This window comes from Giraffa tippelskirchi, chromosome 11 (genome assembly GCF_054371585.1).
Source record: "Giraffa tippelskirchi isolate mGirTip1 chromosome 11, T2T-mGirTip1v1.2.pri, whole genome shotgun sequence".
Classification (NCBI taxonomy): domain Eukaryota; kingdom Metazoa; phylum Chordata; class Mammalia; order Artiodactyla; family Giraffidae; genus Giraffa; species Giraffa tippelskirchi.
In genome coordinates, this window is record NC_137285.1 from 66,643,813 (window position 1) to 66,667,379 (window position 23,567).

Consider the following 23,567-nt stretch of genomic DNA (forward strand, 5'->3'; position numbering starts at 1 on the left):
AGCTGGAGGCATAACTCTTCTAGATGTCACACAACACTACAAAGCTACAGTAAACAAAACACTATGGTAATGGCACAAAAACAGACATATAGATCAGTGGAAGAGAACAGAGAGCCCAGAAATAAAGCCACATACCTATGGTCAATTAATCCAACAAAGGAGACAAGACTAAGCAATAGAAGAGACAGTTTCTTCAACAAGTAGTGTTGGGAAAGCTGAACAGCTGCATGTAAATCAATGAAATTAGAACACTCCCTCACACCACCTACAAAAATAAACACAAATGGTTTAAAAACCAAAATGTAAGACATGTTACACCTGGAAGGAAAAACAGGCAAAACATTCTTGGAAATAAATCACAGCAATGTTTTCTTAGAGCAGTCTCCCAAGGCAAAAGAAATAAGAGCAAATATCAACAACAGGACCTAATCAAACTTAAAAAATTTGATTTTTAAGGAATCAAAGGAAACCATCACAAACACAATCACAGAAAAGAAAACCATCAACAAAATGAAAAGACAACCTATGTAATGGGAGAAAATATTTCCAAATGATGCAACTGACAAGGGGTTAATAGCCCAAATATACAAACCACTCATACAAGTCAATACAAAAAGAAAAAAAAAATCAACCCAATCAGCAAATGGGCAGAAGACCTAAACAGACATTTCTCCAAAGAAGATAAATAGATGTCCAAACAGGCACCTGAAAAGATGTTCAACATCTGAGATTATCAGAGAAATGCAAATCAAAAGCACAATGAAGTATTACCTCACAGTGGTCAGATGGCTTCATCAAAAAATCTACAAATGATAAATGCTGGAAAGTATGTGAAGAAAAGGGAACCTTCCTACACTATTGGTGGGAATGTCAATTGGTGTAGCCACTGTGGAAAATGGTATGGCGTTTTCTTAAAAAAACTAAAAATACAAACTACAGTATGATCCAGCAATCTCCCTCCTGGGCATATATCTGGAAAAGATGAAAACTGTCATCTGTAAAGATACATGCAGCTCAATGTTCAGAGTAGCACTATTTACAATAGCAAAGACATGGAAACAAACCAAGTGTCCACCAGTATGTAACAGTGTGTTACATATACAGCGGAATATTACTCTGTCATAACAAAGAACGAAATAATACCATTTGCAGCAACATGGATGAACCTAGAGAATATCATACAGAGATAAGTCAGAAGACAAATACTACACGACATCACATATGTGGAGTCTAAAACATGATACAAACAAATCTGCATACAAAACAGACTCACAGACATAGAAAACAAACTTATGGCTACCAAAGTGGAAAGGGGGAAAGGGATAAACTGGAAGTGTGGGATTAACACATACACACTACCACACATAAAGTAGGTAAGCAACAAGGATTCACTGCATAGCACAGAGAACTAATATTCAGTGTCTTGCAATAATGCATAATGGAAAATAGTCTTAAGATAAATATAAGTGAATCATTTTGCTGTATACTTGAAACTAACACAATATTGTAAATCAACTATATTTACTTCAATTATAAATACATGCATGCATACAATGTGAGGTCTTGAAACAGAATAGGAATATTAACAGAAAAAACTATAAAATACAGTAAGCCTGCAGCTTGGGTAACAGTAATATACCAATACTGATTTCTTAAGTTTTGAGAACTATCACAGCTATGTAAGATATTAATACTACGAATTATACACACAAATAATTTTTGAGTAAGGCTTTTCTACACAAGAAAGAAATCCATAAGTACAAGGACAAAATTCTGATGGTACAGGAACCCATAGAAAGTAATAGTGTTATATGGCAAAAATAACACAAAAATAATGCAAATAAAGTCAAAAGATTAATACAAATAAATATTCACACAACTGACAGGAAAAAAGGGCTATTCTCCTTAACATATCAAATCAATAATAAAACAATGGCAAAAATCATGAAACCATGAACTGACCATTTAGAAAGATGTTTAACTTTCTTCAAAATAAAAGTGCAAACTAGATGTGAAAGACTTTTTCACCTACCAGCTTGCAAAACTCAAACATTTAATTATAAGGTGTCACAGGGGCTTCCCTGATAGCTCAATTGGTAAAGAATCCACTTGCAATGCAGGAGACCCCATTTCAATTTGTGAGTCGGGAAGATCCCCTAGAGAAGGGATAGGCTACCCACTCTAGTATTCTTGGGCTTCCTTGTGGCTCAGCTGGTAAAGAATCTGCCTGCAATGCGGGAGACCTGGGTTCAATCCCTGGGTTGGGAAGCCTGGAGAATTCCATGGACTATATAGTCCATGGGGTTGCAAAGAGTTGGACACGACTGAGTGACTTTCACTTTCATAGGGTATGTAGGGAAATTAGTACCTTCATATTTACTGTTAGTGGAAGTAATAATTAGTATATCTTAAGATACCCTTTTAATAATTATTCCATTTCCAGAGTTTTATCCGCTAAAATCTATTAGCACACATACATAATGATATATGTATAAGGAACTGCAGCACTGTTCATAAAGAAAGATTAAAAACAATTTTAATGTTCAATTAAAAGCTAGTAAAAATTATACTACATCCAGAAGCCCCCTCCAACATACTAGACAGCTATAAAGTAATGAGTTAAATCTATGCTCTTATATAACAAGCTCCGGATGTACTGTTAAAGGACTATCACAATAGAAACGTTCTGTTACGCTTAGAACTCATTTTGCTATGGGAGCTATGAATTTACAGATCCAGGTTTGAGTCTCAGAAAGAATTCTTAGAAATTGCAGATGTCTTTTTCTGATTGCAGTTTTGGCTAAATTAAGGTCCATTTCAACAAATGTTTGAAAAGCAGATGCTTGGAAGAAAGCAACTGTGGCTTGTAGCTAAGTTAGGAATTTCTTAGCAATAAGTGTCCCAAGCTAAAGAATTCCTTCTCAATACTTCAACAAAGGTAACTAGGAAAATATCCAGCAAATTGCCAGCTACTCCACCTTACATTAGAATCAGAAAAATATGTAAATTAAAGAAAGAGTTGCTAACTCCATCAATGTCTTGTGAGTTATATGAGGCTCCTGAATCATTGTTTAATCACATAGCTATTTTAATCAAAGTTTTTCCAATAAAGATTCTTGTCATTAGTAAGATAGACCTGAGAGGAAACTCCCAGTGGCCCAGCAACAGAGAAACAACCACGATGCACCCCGCTCACCTGCCCTGCACCTCCTAGAAGGCAGCTCTGCCACCTGGTGCCAGCGCTCTTCTTTGAAGTCATAGCATTCCACACTCCGGATGGCCTTTGGTGCTTGGCCCCCAACCACCACCATTAACTGCAAGGGCAGAAGGATAAGCAGTTGAACAGACAACTACTGTACGTTCGGGGATTTAAAATGTCTTACTGATACAAAGACAATGACATGGAGATTATTAGGATGAAGATGGCAGGGTGAGCTGGGGGAAAACAACCACCTAATAAACATTTAATAAACATCACCAAAGGGGGCACACATATGTTAGAACTACAATTCTATTTTCTAGCACATTTAGTCAAAAATAAGGATATCAGAAACTAAAATAAGTTTCTGATCCTTCAAGCAAAAGCAGTATTTAAGCCAAAAACAGCAGGCAATCAGCACTGGCAAGGCTGCAGTATGTCATAGGGCTTGCTATAAACTAGATCCCAGCTTTGTAATGACCAGGGATTAGATCTCCACAACCTAGGAGAGCAGACGAAAGTGAAATTTATGTTAGTGGGTAGATGAGGTGAAGAGGACAGTATGGCATTAAAATAAAGATGGAAGGAAAAAAAAAAAACTACTGAAAAAGGAGCACTAATTAAATTTAAGTTCACGAGAGAGTACAGATTCCTAGATGTCAAGTAAAGAGATCTCCATGGATGTCCCACAAATAAAACAAACAAGAGGCCAGATAATAGAGATACTAGAAATCATAACAAATGAATGAGCAGAGAATAAGTGAGGTCAACTCAATTCACCATTTATTAAGTGTCTATCATCTGTGTTTAATCAGAACTGTGCTAAGGTGTTCTACACAAGAAATAGAAGACATGGTCTCTATTCCTAAGAGCTTATAGATTTCACCAGGGAGACAAGATTCTAAAGTAGTTCAAGAATAATATACAATTATATATGATTATAGACATTAACTGCTATTCCTGATCAGAAAATGAAATGCAGCCATAATTTAGTGAAAACTTCCTGGAGGGGGAGAACCTTTAGAGACAGATGGAATTCAGCGATCAATGTGCTTGTCTTTTAATGAATATGAATGACCACACTGAGCACTCTTTGGACAGCAGTCAATTCAGAAGAGTGTAAAGTTAATGATGTCACAAGTAGAACGCCGTAAAGAATGGCAGGGACCTTTCAAGCGAAAAGCTAGATAACCATAGGAAAAACAATGTTCAAAAGGAACAAAAACTCAAACAGAAGATGGAATAATTCATAGACACAAAAAGGGGAGGTCAGCACCTTGACTGAGCAATGACCTACTTGTACTTAAAACTATAGAAAGATGGGTACACAGAAATCAAAGTAAATCCTGTTTCCAAAAAGAAGCCTATGCTAGTAATTTACAGGAAAGTAGAAAGAATTTTAAAGGTCTTAAAAAGAAGATCGGATACGGCATAAATATATAAGTTTTTTTTCAGACCTGTCACTCCCCTAGTGTTGAATGCAAATAAATAAAAGGCTGAATTAACAAAGAAAATCTGCACTACCCTTCCTTACTATTCCTAAAGGAAAAAAAGGGAAGGGGAAAAGTTGTGAAATCAGAGGTGCAACAGACAGTAAGATCAATCCTGTATCTAGGGATCTATAGAAGATCTATCTGTGCTTAAACTTTTAAACTCTGCCCAGCAGTTACACAACAGTTAGAAGAGGCTTGGTTAACATCTCTGATGAAGATCAAAAAATCCTTGAGAAACAAACCAGTTGAATAGATTTCATGATTCGCAACTATGAATCTTATGATTTCCATGCAACAGTTCACTTCTTGTAGATCAAAATGGGAAAGGAATATGTGCTACTGATTACAGAGAAAGGTAGTAATATCTGTCCTTTACTCACCCGAGAAGTAAAATGGGATGAGGATTTGGAACTCCAAAAATAAGAGATAACCAGGAAAGGAAGGAAATATAATGGGAAGACAAGAGCAGGGATATTTTTATGAGATCAAGAGAGTGCTACTACCATTAAAAGTGTGTCATGACTCTGACATCCGAATTGTTTGTAAAAGACAGCTGGTTTCACTTGAGAAACACCATACTTCTTATGCTAATATAAAGGAATAGAAAACTACAAAGACATGTGTATGGAAAAGTTAAATATGACATATTTAAGGAAGGTAAGAAGTAGGGAGTTATAAAAAATTAAGTGATCATTCTGAAATGTAGATCAATTAAACTTTGTTCTTTCACTTTCTTCACCTATTAAATATTAGTTTAAATTGCCTGTTGAAATATCAAGTTTAGATATCCTGGGTAAAATAAAGAAAAATAGAAATAATATGATAGCATTTACAAAAATACAGATTCCAAATAAAAAAAGAAGCTAACAGTAACATGGGACGTCCCTGGTGGTCCAGTGATTAAGAATCTTCATGGCAATCCACGGGATGTGGGTTCGATCCCTGGTCAGGGAACTAAAGTCCCACATGCTGAGAAGCAACTAAGCCCACACAACACAACTACTGAGAAACAGTGGAAACAGTGACACACTTATTTTTTGGGCTCCAAGATCACTGCAGATGGTGACTGCAGTCATGAAATTAAAAGATGCTTACTCCTTGGAAGAAAAGTTATGACCGACCTAGATAGCATGTTAAAAAGCAGAGACATTACTTTGCCAACAAAGGTCCGTCTAGTCAAAGCTGTGGTTTTCCCAGTAGTCATGTATGGATGTGAGAGTTGGACTATAAAGAAAGCTGAGCACCAAAGAATTGATGCTTTTGAACTGTGGTGTTGGAAAAGACTCTTGAGATTCCCTTGGACTGCAAGGAGATCCAACCAGTCCATCCTAAAGCAGATCAGTCCTGAATATTCACTGGAAGGACTGATACTGAAGCTGAAACTCCAATACTTTGGCCACCTGATGCGAAGAAGTGACTCATTGGAAAAGACCCTGATGCTGGGAAAGATTGAGGGTGGGAGAAGGGGATGACACAGGATGAGATGGTTAGATGGCATCACTGACTTAATGGACACGAGTTTGAATAAACTCCGGGAGTTGGTGATGGACAGCGAGGCCTGGCGTGCTACAGTCCATGGAGTCACAAAGAATCGGACACAACTGAGCAACTGAACTAAACAATAACATATAGGAGCAAAACATACACAGTTTTTCATTATACTGTCCAAATTCAAGAGTGCCTTACACAATTACAAGATGGTTTACTGAGGATACAAAACTAATGTCTGAGCTATAAAAAGATTTATCTTATGCAAATAAGTATGAGTCCACAGAATTAGAGCCTAATAAGTCATTGTCATGGTAGAAATATTATCTATTATTCCAGGACTGCTACCACATTTGTTTGATGTGTCTTATTGTGATTATAATAAAATGCGTCATTACTGTGAATTATGTTGCCTCATTCTTATCTAGTTAGAATTAATCTTGAATATAGCCTCTCTAAAATGACAAACAGTGCTATTGTAAAAGCATCCAGTAGAAGCACTTTTCAAAAATATGTGCAGATAAATAAACTGTCAGAAGAGGCTATGCAAATAAAAAACTAGCAGTGGTATATCTCCCTGTGACCTGTCAGGCCTGCCACCCTGCTCCCCAGTTACCCTGAGAGAGCGGAAGAGAACCTTCGTGGATCGGCACGCCCACCGCAACATCCCAGCTGAAGAACTGAGAGATCCAAAGCTTAATACAGTCGGGAGGGCCAGCCAAATCCACAGGCAGAGAAGAGCCCAGAGACGGTGGCAACTGAACAGATGATTCCAAAAGAGAAAATAACTGACAGGATCTCCCCAAGAACTCTTTAGAATGTTTTCAAAAGTAGCATGCTTATTACAGAAATTAGAAGAGAATTAGTTTTCACTCTAAAGGTTAAGGCATAGCTAAAGACAGCAAAGCTAAAGATGCCAGCTAAGGGAATATACAGGTTAAGAAGAGACCTTTTACAAATATGAAATGTTTAAAAAGTATTAAAGATAAGACAAACCTTTTAGAAAGAAATTAAAAAGACCAGCAGGAAAGAAATAATAATTCAAATGGGCTAAGGCTATAGACGGCTTTTATAAATCTGTATTTTTTTGTAAGAACAAAAACTGACACCAAACAATATGGACAGATATGAAGTAATGAAGACTTAATAGAGATGACTTCTTATAAAAGGAGGTAAAGGTATTTGGAAAATGTAAACACTTATAAAATCAGCAGACCCAGATGGCATGCATACTAAGGTATTAAGGGAACTAGCTAATGTACTTACTGAGCCACTTACAATTATTTTTGAAAAATCTTGGAGAACTGAGGAGAGATCAGAAAATTTAAAAACGGCAAATACCAGTTTTCAAAATAGGGTAGGAAGTGAGTGCCTTGTAAATATCTTTTAAGTAATAATAATTCTCACTAAAACTTTAGAATATTTTGAGAAAAGCAATCAAACTTCTAGGAGCCTATGAAATGATGAGTAACACACAGAGGGATATTTAAAAAAATCATGCTAAATTTGAATCTATATGATCCTAGATCTCATCAGATGCTATTTGCCAAATTACTTGTTTTGGGTTTAGATAATAAACATAATAATGTGGACTGACACTTCCTATAAATAGACTATATTGGTAAGTGGGTATTTCTAATGAGGAATCACAAGGAAGAGTACTGAAGTCCATTTTAAATTATTTATTGATAATTTAGAAAAAAGGAGGGAGTAGCACACTGGCAAAATACAGTCAGTTCTAAATTGAGAACTCTTAACACTGGGCAAAACAGAAAAACACTACTAATATGGATTTGAAGCAATTAAAATGTAGACTCAAAAAAAAAAAACTTCGAAAAAATACTAAATAAAAGTATTAAATTGAAAGAATATAAAAGATATAATTTAATGGAAATATAAAAAGTAATAACTAAAGATGATGTAAGAAAACAGTAGATACAGATTAATTCTTGTTTCTTAATCCATCATTGCCCCCAAACACATGAGAGCTAGAAATCAATACATAAATAAAAGTATTAAATTATGTATGGATCATTTTGATCAGACCATACACAAAATGGTGCTTAAAGTGCTGGCCTCCTAGTACTACAAAGATGCAAACAGAGCAGAAGAAACTGCAAACAGAAAGACAGAAATGAGGGGTTATTTGTAAAGAAAATTTAATCAGTAAGAAATGAATGGCTTCAACTAAAAAGATAAAGGTAGAACACAAACTTTCACATAGGAAATTTAGGAACACAGGAGATCTGGGAAGACATATGGGAAATCTACACTGAAATGGCTATGTATGATGTGAGTGAACCATCAAACTGTGTACTATTTGTACACAACAGACAACAGGAAGGAACAAAAGGAACAAGCTAGCATCCTTAGTTGTAAGCAATTCTGTGAAACTACTCAGTTTTCACTTATCATCCAAACATGTAGCTTACAAAGAAATCTTTAGATCTACATATTCTGATTATCCTCTCTGCTGTTACCTAGAGTTGAAGAAACTCAGAAGCGATAAATACCAGTTGCCTCTGTTCCAGAAGAGCGATATCATGTGGTTTATAAAGATTAAATGAGTCAAACAATGCCCACCCTCCACAGACAAAATCAAAAGAGAAGCTGAATTACATATACTACAATGAATTCCTGGGTACATGGAAATTCAGATGAGTAAAATAAATTAAGAGCCTCATTATGGGCCTTTCAGATGAGGTAGTAACAGGTATGAACAGCAGATCCTACTTTGGGAAGGTTCATGGGTGTCCTCAGCCGGGTGCGGACACTCTTCATTAGCACCCGCTGCTCCGTTGGTAGCAGATGGTACTTCATAGCTTCAATGAGGTAATCTTTGCAGGCACTGCTGTTCTTCACCAGGGCTTCTTCCTCAACCCTCTGAAAGAAGAAACCAGACTCACCCTGTGAGGGGACAGCTACTTCATGATAAAATGACAAAGAGACAAGAAGAGGAAAAAAGAATAACTATTCCTCTGGTTCAGTCTAAAAGTCACAGAGGCAAGTCTATAAATATCACTAACAAAAAAATGCTTGCTATCTGGTCTGCAGAGAAAAATATATAAATAATAAAAAAGAACTGCAATGAAAATCATACACTTCAATGTCAGTTACAGAATAACCTTTAGGAGTACTATGTTCATCTGTTTGTTATCTTTAAGCCAAATTAAGAAAGAGTTTAAGCCAAACAGTAAGAAAAATCAGAAACTTGAGAGAATGGGTCCTTCAGGCAGGGGAGGTGATATTTACAAAGACAGCCTTTTAAAGCTTGAAAAAAAATATCCAGTGAAGGGATTCAAAACACTTTATAACAATGTGCCTGCACCACAAATGAATCTTGTCCCTCCCATCCGTATCCTCACGTGCGGGACAGGTTTCTTCTGTTTTCCTTTCTTTTTTTTTTCCTGCTCATTTTCTTAAAGGCAGAGTACCAGTGATTACACATATTACAACAAGTGAACAAGCTTCAAACAATTCTAAAATGTTCAGATCTAATGCTAATAAGGAAATGTTTCTTCATATTGATAAAGGGCAGAAACCAACACAACACCGTAAAAACAGTGTTTTTACACTGTTAAAAACAAATAATTAAAAAATTTTTTTCAGTGGATGGCTTCAATTATAAATAAAATGTTGAAATGACCCTAGTATAAAGGAATGCTAATAATAAAACAGTAAATTTAAAATTGTTCAGAGACTACTAAAAATCCATTTATTGCTATTTGTTTCAAATTATCTGGTTTTCTTCAGCTTAGAATTCCATTCTATTCCATTCCATTCACTAATCAGAGGAGGCTATCAGAAGGAAGGCAAAAGAGATGCAGAAGTGACACAGAACTACAGCTGTGGTTTCTGCATGTACTTACATCACAACAGACAATGCTTCCACAAGCTCCAGTACGTGCTCATGCAAATCAGATACTGGGGAGAAGCAAACTTTAAGACTGGGAAGTAGCCCAAGAGGGAGCAGCTGCGGAGGACATCGGGTATATTTACTGCCCTATGCCCGGTTACCGCAACGTAACGGGAATCTACACACTGCTGCCCCAGCGACTTGCTGCTAGTGCAAACCTATGTGTTCTGCAAATACTTTTACCTGAACTAAATATTCCCGAGGAAGCAAAGGTAACCGTACATGTTCCATCAGCCGAGCCATAAATTCTTGCCTCACATCCTTGTCATGATTCACCCAAGCTATTACTGCTTCAAATACCTTGCAGAGAATATGGGGGAAAGAAAAGTAATGAGTTATGTACCAAAGTATCTGAACAAAATACAAGGAGATTACATTTTATATAAAACTCTTGTGAAGACATCCAAGGTTCATCCATGCTTGAAGTTTTTCAAATCATGACTATGCTGTTGCTGTTCAGTCACTCAGTTGCATCCAACTCTTTGTGATCCCAAGGACTGCAGCATGCCAGGCCTCCCTGTCCCTCACTATCTCCCCAAGTGTAAGCTGCAAGGGCCAGTCTAGAGGAGGAGGCTCAGTGTGGAACCTGTTAAACTTTGCTCAAACCCATGTCCATTGAGTTGGTGATGCCATCCAACCATCTCATCCTCTGTCATCCCCTTCTTCTCCTGCCTTCGATCTTTCCCAGTATCAGGGTCTTTTTCAGTGAGCTGGCTCTTCACATAAGGTGGATGGCCAAAACACTGGTGCTTCAGCATCAGTCCTTGCAATGAATATTCAGGGTTATTTCCTTTAGGATTGACTGGCTTGATCTCCTTGCTCTCCAAGGGACTCTCAAGTCTTCTCCAACACCACAATTAGAAAGTATCACTTCTTTGGTGTTCAGCTTTCTTTATGGTCCAACTCTCACATCCATACACGACTACTGGAAAAACCATAGCTTTGACTAGATAGACCTTTTTCAACAAAGTAATGTCTCTGCTTTTTAATATGCTGTCTAGGTTTATCATAGCTTTCCTTCCAAGGAGCAAGCATCTTTTAATTTCATGGTTGCAGTCACTGTCTGCAGTGATTTTGGAGCCCAAGAAAATGAAATCTGTCACTGTTTTCACTTCTTCCCCATCTATTTCCCATGAAATTATGGGAATGGATGCCATGATTTTAGTTTTATGAATGCTGAGTTTTAAGCCAGCTTTTTCACTCTAGCACCACTCTATCCACGTAGCCACTGATGGACCTTCAAGTTGTTTCCACATCTTGGTTATAGTAAAAAATGCTACAGGCAGAGGGGAATGTAGATATCCCAAGAATCTGTTTTCATTTCCTTTGGATATACGCTCAGAAGTGGGACAGCTGGATCCATATGGTAGATCTACTTTTAATTAAGTATGTACTTTAATAAGTATGTTTAGTACTTTTACATATTTAGTGAGTACTTTTCACTGGGTATTTACTATGTATTTCAGCAAGTACATTATCTAATCTTCTTGAACTTCAGTGACAGAGGTGATAATTTGAAGATATATGATCTAATTCATTGTTGACAACCTTTCCAAACTGAACTTGGTTCTACTAGATTAAAATCTTAAGTCCCTTTTGAATAAAGCACCCAAAATAATAAAGCAAAGTGATACCTGGAATAACAATCATCTACTCTTAGCATTTTTGGCTTTTTCTTTGGGTTTGCAAAATGCTGGACCACATACTTCTAAATAATCTGCAGAATAGATTACCTTTCTTTCATCATAATAGTAGAATGTATTAAAATGTGATATTTAAAATTTTAAAAATCTAAATAATAAGGGCATTAAAACATATACCTATGAGAAAGTTAATAAGCTATTAAGAAGATGGTATTTAACCACATAATTTCCTTCCAGAATGATGAGAATATAACCCAATAATCTTTAAAGGGTTATAGAAAATGTTTGATGATATGTATAACTGGGGAGCAAAAATTAGGTTATTGTACTGCAAGTAGAGAGCAAGACACTAAAAATAGTCTACACTATAATTAACATGCGTCTGCAATTAATTTAGTCAACAAGTATCTTTATGTGCCAGATGCCAGAGATCAGGAGGGTCCTGCCAATTTTATCTGCTATTTCTTGGTTCTGCTCTCTCTTCTCCACCTCTCTTTCTACCACCCCACACCAACCAGATCTTACTGCACACTGGTAACTTCAGCATCCTCCCATCTGATCCTTACCCAACTTCTGATCTATTAAGCACATCACCATTTTAGAGCCAGTCTCCAAAAATGGTCCCTAGTAAAACCATTTCTCTAGTATTCACACCTTATATAGTAACCTCATACAGGAATCTAAGTCGGCCCTGAGAAACCAACAGGGAAGGCTGTGGAGGCAGTATTGTGGAGTCATATTTGTTCTGGTGTCTTGAAATGCTCATTTGAGGGGAAGCCAGATGTCCTGTAAGAAGTCTGATTACTGGTGGTGAGGTGCCATGAGAGACCCAAGCCAGTTACAAAGAAAAAGTGGGTGGGAGAATACCAGCCAACAATCGGACCAAGAGCCAGGCAATTGAGTGAAGGAACTATCCTGGGTGTTCCAGACACACGAGATGCCATGTGCAAAGGGACTGATGCCTCAGGCATGTGGCTCCAGTTAGAACCATGCCACCTGTCAAGCCAATGCAGCTGAAGCCCCAGGCTCTTTAGAGCAGGACAAACTGTCCCCATGTGCCCTGGATGAATTCTGTCCACAGGCTGTGAGCCTAAGAAAATGGTTGGTGAGGTTGTTATGTAGTAGTAGAAAATAGTCTCCATGACACGCCTACAGAGCAGGTATTGTGGCATTCTCCTACTGCTAAGCACTCTTGAGATGCTCTTCATCACCAGGATAAAGACAATTTTCTTTAACATGCCTGAGGAAGTATTTTATGTCATCTTCTCATCTTATCTCCAACCACTGTACCTATACACATAAACTCTATAGTGTATAGGCACTATGCTGCTGCTGCTGCTGCTAAGTCACGTCAGTCGTGTCCAACTCTGTGCGACCCCATAGACGGCAGCCCACCAGGCTCCTCTGTCCTCAGGATTCTCCAGGCAAGAAAACTGGAGTGGTTTGCCATTTCCTTCTCCAGTGCATGAAAGTGAAAGTGAAGTTGCTCAGTCGTGTCTGGCTCTTTGCGACCCCATGGACTGTAGCCCACCAGGCTCCTCCATCTATGGGATTTCCCAGGCGAGAGTACTGGAGTCGGTTGCCATTGCCTTCTCCGGTATAGGCATTATAGTATAAACTATAAAGATACACTATAAACTCTAATCTTACTAAACCAACCAAATGCAATCATTCTTTCATGTCTCTTTATATTTACGTATTCTGTTCCCTCTATCTGGGCTGCCCTTTTCACTCCCACCCATCCTGTTTCCCTGGAAAACCCATACTCACTTTAAAAAAACTTGGATCATACTCTGGAGTCATGCTAAATTCCGATCTCTATCCAAGGAATGATTGCATGCTCCTACTGGATCCTCTACAGCATTCTGTGATCATTTATTACCTCACTGGTTGCTCTGCTAGTCATAACTAAAGAATTTTATGGTGTCGATCTTATCCGGAATTCCATAGCGATATCTGGTACACAGTAGAAACTCAACACACATCTATTAAACATGAATAGTAGTGTCTTCCTCTATATTTCTGGGCTGTTAAAAGATTATACCTTTCACGACATTCACATATTTTTTCATTTGGTAACTATTATAAAAATGTGTCTTGCCCCCAAGCAGGATGAATATCCTTGAGGAAGAGAACTAAAGTTTAGACAACAAAGCACAAAAAGGAAAAACTAAAGTTTCACTTCTTCCAAACACAGCCTGTGTATAAGCTTTTGTGCCCTGATTCCCACAAGGTATAAAACCTATCCAAAGAATAAAAGCCACTGAGAAGCTTCTCTCTCCACTGATATGAAAGGTGCAGGTGGCTGACAGAGGCAACTTCAAATCTGGAGAGACAGGCTGTACAGCCAGACAAAGGAACTGCACATGGCTCTGGAAGTGGGGGAAGAAAACACAGGGAGAACGCTGTGCAAGCTGCAGGCCCAGTCTAAAGCAAGAGGCTCCATGTGGAACCAGTTCAACTTTGCCACCTGGGTGCCTTCCAACTCACAAGATGATGAAATCAGTTTGGTTTGAGAATATTATGTTTTAGATCACAATTCTTCAAGGTATCTATCTAAGCTGTGAGAAGAAATCCAGTTCCCAAAAGGTCCTTGGTTTCAGACAGTTTAATGTGTGCAAGCTCTTGCTGTGGGGTCCAGTACAAAACTTTAGTGTCTGAACAGTTAGGGAAGCTCCTATGCAATGAGAAGACAGTCATTTACATAACCAACAAGTCAACTAACTGAGTTGCTCAACTTCTGATCAAAGATAACTGGCTGTCACAAAACAAACCAAAAAAAAAAAAAAAAGAAAAATACACATACCTTCTCCTCTGAAGAAATGGTAAGTTTGTCACTTGAGATTAAGCTGCACACTTGTTCAATGCCAAGGTTGAGAAACTCTTCACTGAGCACGACATCTGCAAAATGTTGCTCTGTTTGGAGGTTACAAAGAAAATTGATTCTATTATCATAGCTTCAAACTACTTAAAAAAGAGGACGTTTTTCTTAATCTAACATATGAATGAGAAAACCACGTGTATTTCATAAGTGAGAACTAGTAACTAGTAACAACTCAAACAAACTCAGTGGCAGCCCAGGCAGGAAGGATGCCTGACTGTACACTCAGATGGACTAACTTTTATTTTATTAGGGGGTATTTTAGAGTTAAACATCTATTCCTTATGTGTTAATAAGACTATCAGTATTGAAATTTGTAAAACCTTTTGTAAAGTCAGATAAATGACATGATGTATTATTCACACATTTAAATGTATTATGTAAAATATCAGAGGGCTTTAGAACATAATGATGTAAGGAGAGGAAGCTGCTTTATTTAAAAACTAAAAACTTTTCATACAGATGGCTAACAAACACATGAAAAGATGCTCAACATCACTCATTATTAGAGAAATGCAAATCAAAACCACAATGAGGTACCATTTCACGCCAGTCAGGATGGCTGCTATCCAAAAGTCTACAAGCAGTAAATGCTGGAGAGGGTGTGGAGAAAAGGGAACCCTCTTACACTGTTGGGGGGAATGCAAACTAGTACAGCCACTATGGAGAACAGCGTGGAGATTCCTTAAAAAACTGGGAATAGAACTGCCATATGACCCAACAATCCCACTGCTGGGCATATACACTGAGGAACCAAGAATTGAAAGAGACACGTGTACCCCAATGTTCATCGCAGCACTGTTTACAACAGCCAGGACATGGAAGCAACCTAGATGTCCATCAGCAGACGAATGGATAAGGAAGCTGTGGTACATATACACAATGTAATATTACTCAGCCATTAAAGAGAATACATTTGAATCAGTTCTATTGAGATGGATGAAACTGGAGCCCATTATACAGGGTGAAGTAAGCCAGAAAGAAAAACACCAATACAGTATACTAATGCATATATATGGAATTTGAAAGATGGTAACGATAACCCTATATGCGAGACAGAATAAGAGACACAGATGCATAGAACAGTCTTATGGACTCTGAGGGAGAAGGTGAGGGTGGGACGTTCTGAGAGAATAGCATTGAAACATGTATATTATCATATGTGAAACAGAACACCATTCCAGGTTCGATGCATGAGACAAATGCCCAGGGCTGGGGCAATGGGATGACCCAGAGGGATGGGATGGGGAGGGAGGTGGGAGGGGGGTTCGGGATGGGGAACACATGTAAACCCATGGCTGATTCATGTCAGTGTATGGCAAAAACCACTACAATATTGTAAAGTAATTAGCCCCCAACTAAAATAAATAAATTTATTAAAAAAACAAAAAACAAAAAACTAAAGACTAAATAAACACATCTTAAAAGCTGATCAGTCTGAATATATGACCATTATTTAAAAACCCAGAATTGGTTTATGATACAGATAGCTCTGGGCTATCCTGGTGACTCAGATGGTAAAGAGTCTGACTGACCCCGGGTTAGATCCCTGGGTTGGGAAGATCCCCTGGAGGAGGGCATGGAAACCCACTCCAGTATTCTTGCCTGGAGAATCCCATGGACAGAGGAGCCTGGTGAGCTACAGTCTATGGGGTTGAAAGAGTCAGATAAAACTGAGTGACTAACACTTTTACTTTCATAGATAGCTCTGAATACTATGTAAGCAACTTATTGAGGATCAAGTTATATACTATTTCATACCCTCAACTCCCTTCCAGAAACCAGTGAGATTAACAATTCTTTAAAAAACAAACAAACAAACAGAAAACCCCAAAACAAAAAAGAAACACCTTTCTTTGATTACACAAATATACCCATTCCTCCAAAGGGAAAGAGAGGACTATTAACACAATCAGTAACTTCAAAACTTAAAAATAAATAAATAAATAATCATTTACAAAGTATCCTTTCCTCCACACCCAGCTCTCATTTTAAAGTGTGAACTCACAAGGAAATGTGGTTTTCAAATCCCAGCTCTGCCATGTGCTAGCTTGTAAAACCCTGGCAATGTTTTGTAATTTCTCTAAGTCTTGGCTTCCTCAACTGTAAAATGGGGATAATAAAAATACCTTACATAAGAAAGACTGCTGTGAGAATTAAATACCTTAATAGCTTATAAATAAGCATCTAGAAAAGAAATGGCAACCCACTCCAGTATTCTTGCCTGGAAAATTCCACGGACAGAGAAGCCTGGCTGGGCCACATACAGTCACAGGGATCGCAGAGAGTCAGATAACTGAGCATGCACACAAACACGGCAAATGGGAAAGATTCGATAATTCAGCTCTTACTGTATTGTGATACCTATGTTCTAAAGTAAAAATCTGCCAGGAATTGTAGGTGTTTTCTAGGTCTTTACAATTAACTGTATTCTACTAGCAATTTATTTCAAAGGTTTTTTTAAAAAAGATTCAAGTACATGTTTTAACATACCATAAAAATGAATAGTTGGCTTCCCTTGTAGAAAACACAGGGCAAACCTTGTCCCCAAGACTGAAGACGTCAAAAGGAGAATACAGGGAACTGCAGCTGATTGGAGAAGAGACTCCCAAGTGGAAACCGCATGGGAACTGGTGCAAGTGTAGGAAAATATCAACGTGGGGATTTAAGCGTTAAAAATTCCATGGGGACCCAGTCACAGGGGGATTCTACAATACCGGTAGATTTCCTCCAGAAGCTCAAACAGGTTTCCACAGTAAATATGCGACAAGAACCCCCTGTAGCTTCTGTAGGGAGATGAGAAATGAAACAATTTTGAAATACCCAATGTACTCTGTTCTTAATGTTACTGAATCGCAAGTCTGTGTGTCTGACGCACAGAGAGACCGGTCAACACTAAAACATTAGAGTTTGGAACGGAGAAAGGTTGATTACAGATTCATACAGGGAGATGGGTGGCTCACACCCTAAGAACCACAAAGTTACTGAAAGCTTTTAGCAAGCCCCTTTAAAAGCAAAAATTGAGGGATGAGTAGTTAGTTGTTGCAAACTTCTTGGTGTCAGATCCTTTGTTTTTGAGGTCAGGTCATGGTTTGGTAACGATTTTCCTGTGAATCTCTACCAAACGAATGTTATTTGTTTATTATTAACAGAATAATGTCACTCTGTCCTGACAAGAAAGGGCAAAGTCCCAAGGCACAACTTTCACCCTCCAAGGTCCCAGTCCTGGCTAAGAGGAGGCAGAGCTCAGCTACAGCTCCTCAGGGCCAGGTTCCCCACACTGCCCACCTGGCAGCCTTGAGGGAGCTGGGCACCCAACACAACTGGCCCTCAGTCTCCTCAGGCTGCCCAGGTAGGGGAGACCAAGTCTCACAGACTGTGACCCAGACAAACGGACACTGCTATTAGGTCACAGACGGTTCACTGCTGCCTCAAGGCCTGGGCCTCGGCGTGGAGGGCCTGAGTGAGGGCTCTGGAGCCCTGCAGGACAGAGGGCCCAGCCTGCTCCCTGGGGCCGCCAAGCTCACCTGCTGGCCCAAGGCGGGGTAAGCTGGAGAGCCTCCAGGAGAAGGCCTGAATCCGCCTCTTACCTCACTCTCCACCTGATGACCACCACATCACTGCCCAGGCTGAATCGCTTCCCTAATGGTCCCTCACTGACAGTTACTTGTGGGCAGGGCCCACTGTGGTGCTGACCAATAGCTGGGCAGGACAGTTGGTTGCTTGGGGTGGGGAGGGGGCAGTGAGGCGGCACCAACCAATGGCTGAGTAAGACCGGTTGCCTAGTAACAGGGTGGGGAATAATGACGCACAGCAACGGCTGCCTGCTAAGGGCTGTGCTCATTCTGATCTGTTACATTAACAAGATCTGCCCTCAGGAGAATCTAGTTAACCAGAGCCTAACTGACTGAAGTTAGAGAAAGACCCAACTCCAGCCCACTCTGCCCAACCAGTTTCCCCCTAGGAGGGAGAAAGAAACCAGAGAAACATTTGTGAAGCTCAGTCCAGAGCCAAAAGCTCACTAACAAACCCTTCTAGTCATGTATAGAAGGGTTCCTGCCAAATCTCTAAAGGCCTGTTTACAGCAGTTCACTGGGTACATCACATATGCCTATCAAGGAAAGAATGATGAGGCATTCCAAAAGGCAAAAGACACAACTTGAAGAGACAGACCAAGCATTCGAACCAGATATGGCAGGGATGCTGCACTTATCAAACTGGGAACTTAAAACACAATTTAACAACTATGATAAATTCAGGGTTTCCTTGGTGGCTCAGACGGTAAAGAGTTTGCCTGTAATGCAGGAGACCTGGGTTCAATCCCTGGGTTGGGAAGACAGCCTGGAGAAGAAAATGGCAACCCCCTACAGTATTTTTGCCTAGACAATTACATGGACAGAGGAGCCTGGCAGGCTACAGCCCATGGGGTCTCAGGAGTTGGACACAGCTGAGTAACTAACACTTTCACTATCATGATAAACATGCTCAGGGCTCTACTGGATAAAGTAGACAGCATGAAAGAATGGGTGTGTAATGTAAACAGAGAGAAATTTCTAAGAAAGAAATCAAAAAGAAATGCTAGAAAACAAAAACGCTATAAGAAAAATGAAGAATGTCCTTGATGAGCTTATTGGTAGACTAGACAGGGCTGAGAAAAAACCTCTGCCTTTGAGGATAATGGTGGATACATGTCATCATACATTGTCAAAACCCACAGAATATACAACCCAAAGAGCAAACCATAATAAATACTATGGTCTTCAGTTAATAATAATGTACCAATAGTGGCTCAAAATCTATAACAAATACACCACACTAATGTAAGATGTTAAAAATAGCAGAGACTGTAAGAAGAGAGAGGACACAGGAGAACTCTGCTCTGCCCCTCTCTGTCTATAAACCTACAACTGCTCTAACAAACGAATTTTATTGAAAAAAGAATGCACTAATAAAGAACAGAAATGAATAATTTGTAACTGAATCTGTAATAAACCAAAAGTCAATGGAAAAAAGTAAAATTGGTATTTGAAAGACTACAAACTAAAGATTAAACTTAAATACCCATTTTTAAGAGATACCTAGTCTTTATAGCATATTACTTCACAACAGTACTTCAAAGCCTAGCATGAAATATTTAATAAGATTATAGATTTTAATAAACCATCATAATTAATTACAAAGGTCATGTCTACACCTAAAATAAAATCCTAATTTTCATGATCTCAAAAGAAGTTGACACAAAAAATTTATTTCAGAAGTTTTTATACTTTCCTTATAAAGAAATATGGAAAAACCTTTTTTCAGTGGTTGGATTTGCGTTTCAAAGAAGGAACATAAAAAAAGCCCAAAGAGATCCTTTGTATTTAAAGTTACAAAATAAATTCATTTTAGCGAAAATCTGGCAAATAGCACATAAACTTTAAAATGCTTATGATAACAAATTGGAAGTTCAAAGATAAATGTACAGTAGCTACTGAATAAAAGACAAGAAGAGGTGGCAAGAATACACAGAAGAACCGTACAAAAAAGATCTTCACGACCCAGATAATCACGATGGTGTGATCACTCACCTAGAGCCAGACATCCTGGAATCTGAAGTCAAGTGGGCCTTAGAAAGCATCACTACGAACAAAGCTAGTGGAGGTGATGGAATTCCAGTTGAGCTATTTCAAGTCCTCAAAGGTGATGCTGTTAAAGTGCTGCACTCGATATGCCAGCAAATTTGGAAAACTCAGCAGTGGCCACAGGACTGGAAAAGGTCAGTTTTCGTTCCAATCCCAAAGAAAGGCAATGCCAAAGAATGCTCAAACTACCGCACAATTGCACGCATCTCACATGCTAGTAAAGTAATGCTCAAAATTCTCCAAGCCAGGCTTCAGCAATACGTGAACAGTGAACTTCCAGATGTTCAAGCTGGTTTTAGAAAAGGCAGAGGAACCAGAGATCAAATTGCCAATATCCGCTGGATCATCGAAAAAGCAAGAGAGTTCCAGAGAAACATCTATTTCTGCTTTATTGACTATGCTAAAGCCTTTGACTCTGTGGATCACAATAAACTGTGGAAAATTCTGAAAGAGATGGGAATACCAGACCATCTGACTTGTCTCTTGAAAAACCTGTATGCAGGTCAGGAAGCAACAGTTAGAACTGGACTTGGAACAGACTGGTTCCAGATAGGAAAAGGAGTACGTCAAGGCTGTATATTGTCACCCTGCTTATTTAACTTATATGCAGAGTACATCATGAGAAACGCTGGGTTGGAAGAAACACAAGCTGGAATCAAGATTGCTGGGAGAAATATCAATAACCTCAGATATGCGGATGACACCACCCTTATGGCAGAAAGTGAAGAAGAACTAAAGAGCCTCTTGATGAAAGTGAAAGAGGAGAGTGAAAAAGTTGGCTTAAAGCTCAACGTTCAGAAAACTAAGATCATGGCATCTGGTCCCATCACTTCATGGGAAATAGATGGGGAAACAGTGGAAACAGTGTCAGACTTTATTTTTTTGGGCTCCAGAATCACTGCTGATGGTGACTGCAGCCATGAAATTAAAAGATGCTTACTTCTTGGAAGGAAGGTTATGGCCAACCTAGATAGCATATTTAAAAGCAGAGACATTACTTTGCCAACAAAAGTCCGTCTAGTCAAGGCTATGGTTTTTCCAGTGGTCATGTGTGGATGTGAGAGTTGGACGGTGAAGAAAGCTGAGCGCCGAAGAATTGATGCTTTTGAACTGTGGTGTTGGAGAAGACTCTTGAGAGTCCCCTGAACTGCAAGGAGATCCATTCAATCCGTCCTAAAAGAGATCAATCCTGAGTGTTCATTGGAAGGTCTGATGTTGAAGCTGAAACTCCAATACTTTGGCCACCTCATGCGAAGGGTTGACTCATTGGAAAAGACCCTACTGCTGGGTAGGACTGGGGGCGGGAGGAGAAGGGGACGACAGAGGATGAGATGGTTGGATGGCATCACCGACTCAATGGACATGGGTTTGGGTAGAATCCGGGAGTTGGTGATGGATAGAGAGGCCTGGCGTGCTGCAGTTCAAGGGGTCGCAAAGAGTCGGACACGACTGAGCAAGTGAACTGAACTGAACTGAATATAAACCTCTTTACTTCCTAATCATAAAATATTTCACTTCCAAATATAGGTCCGCAGTGATTTTACACCAAGTTCCTTCTATAATTTTAAAATTGAATCAAAGAAAGAGGTTACCTCTACATACTTTTCACATGGGAAAAAATCCCTAGTAGTAACAAATACATTACTTTTCCAAATCATGACTGTACGGGTTACTCTAGCCTCTGCCTCATCAATCAAAACAACGGACTTGCTGAAAAATAAACCTGGTGACTTTTTAAAAATAAATAACTATTCATTAATAAGTTTTGAAGTAAGGGCATTAGTAACCTATCCAAAGTCAAGTTTGGGCTCTAAATTCATCATGTACTCTTCATTAGGAGTACCCAAGACGGTCTAGTCACAGTGCAGAGCTCTGACAAAACGCGGTCCACTGGAGAAGGAGATAGCAGCCCAGTCTAATATTCTTACATGGAGAACCCCATGGACACTATGAAAAGGCAAAAAGACATTTCACCGCAATATGAGTCCCTCTCCCCCCTGCCACCCCCAGGTTGGAAGGTGTCCAATATGCCACTGGAGGGCAATTACTAACAGCTCAAGTAAGAATGAAGTGGCTGGGCCAAAGCGGAAACAACAGTCAGCTGTGGATGTAGCTGGTGGTGAAAGTAAAGTCCAATGTCGTAAAGAACAAAACTGCATCAGAACCTGGAATGTTAGGTCCATGAATCAAGGTAATTGGCTGTGGTCAAGCAGGAGATGAATGAACATCAACATCTTAGGAATCAGTGAACTAAGGACAGGAATGGGAAACTTTTATAATAATTCAGATGACCATTATATCTATTATTGTGGGTATGAATCCCTTAGAAGAAATGGAGAAACCCTCACTGTCACCAAGAGTCAGAAATGCACTACTTGGCTGCAACCCCCATTTTCAAGGAAAACTATTCAACAACACAGTGTCTATTAAGCCACTTCAGTCATGTGTTTTCGACACTATGAACTACACCCTGCCAGACTCCTCTGTCCATAGGATTCTCTAGGCAAGAATATTGGAGTGGGTCTATGCCCTAACCACTGATGCCAGAGAAGCTGAAGCTGACCGGTTCTATGAAGACCTACAACACCTACTAGAACACCAAAAAAGATTCATCAAAAGATTCCTACAAAGTAGGAAGTTAAGAGATACCCAGAATAATATGCAAGTTTGGTCTCGGAGTACAAAATTAAGCAGGGCAAAGGCTAACAGAGTTCTGTCAAGAGAACACACTGGTCATAGTAAACAACCTTTTTGAACAACCAAAGAGATGACTACATATGGACATCACCAGATGGTCAATACTGAAATCAGACTGATCATGTTCTTTGCTGCCAAAGATGGAGAAGCTCAGCGAAAAAAAAGCTGACTGTGGCTCAGATCACGAGCTCCTTATTGCAAAATTCAGGCCTAAATTGAAGAAAGTAGGGAAAACCATCAGGGCATTCAGGTATGAGCTAAGTCAAATCCCCTATGATTATACAGTGGAAGTGACAAATAGATTCAAGGGACTAGATCTGACAAATAGTGCCTGGAGAACTATGCATGGAGGTTCATAACACTATGCAGGAGGTGGTGACCAAAGAAAAGGAAATGCGAGAAGGTAGAGTGGATATCTGAGGAGGCTTTACAAATAGCTGAGAAAAGAAAAGAAGTAAAAGGCAAGGGAGAAGGGGAAAGATATACCCAACTGAATGCAGAGTTCCAGAGAATAGCAAGAAGGGATAAGAAGGCCTTCTTAAATAAACAGTGCAAAAAATAGAGGAAAACAATAGAATGGAAAGACTAGAGAACCTTCAAGAAAACTGGAGATATCAAGGGAACAT

At 39.1% G+C, this 23,567-nt stretch overlaps 1 protein-coding gene across 14 annotated transcripts in view; it reads right to left on the reverse strand.

Moving 5' to 3' along the window:
- Positions 1 to 23,567, reverse strand: part of KLHL2 (kelch like family member 2) — a 151,327-nt gene that overhangs the window by 13,494 nt on the left and 114,266 nt on the right. For all 14 annotated transcript variants that reach the window (XM_081543928.1, XM_081543923.1, XM_081543922.1 and 11 more), the window contains 4 exons: positions 14,546 to 14,655; positions 10,280 to 10,396; positions 8,914 to 9,063; positions 3,197 to 3,314 (listed from right to left, as the gene is read on the reverse strand). In XM_081543928.1, coding sequence (XP_081400054.1) covers positions 3,197 to 3,314; positions 8,914 to 9,063; positions 10,280 to 10,396; positions 14,546 to 14,655 — 495 coding nt within the window. The remainder of the gene's footprint in view (positions 1 to 3,196; positions 3,315 to 8,913; positions 9,064 to 10,279; positions 10,397 to 14,545; positions 14,656 to 23,567) is intronic.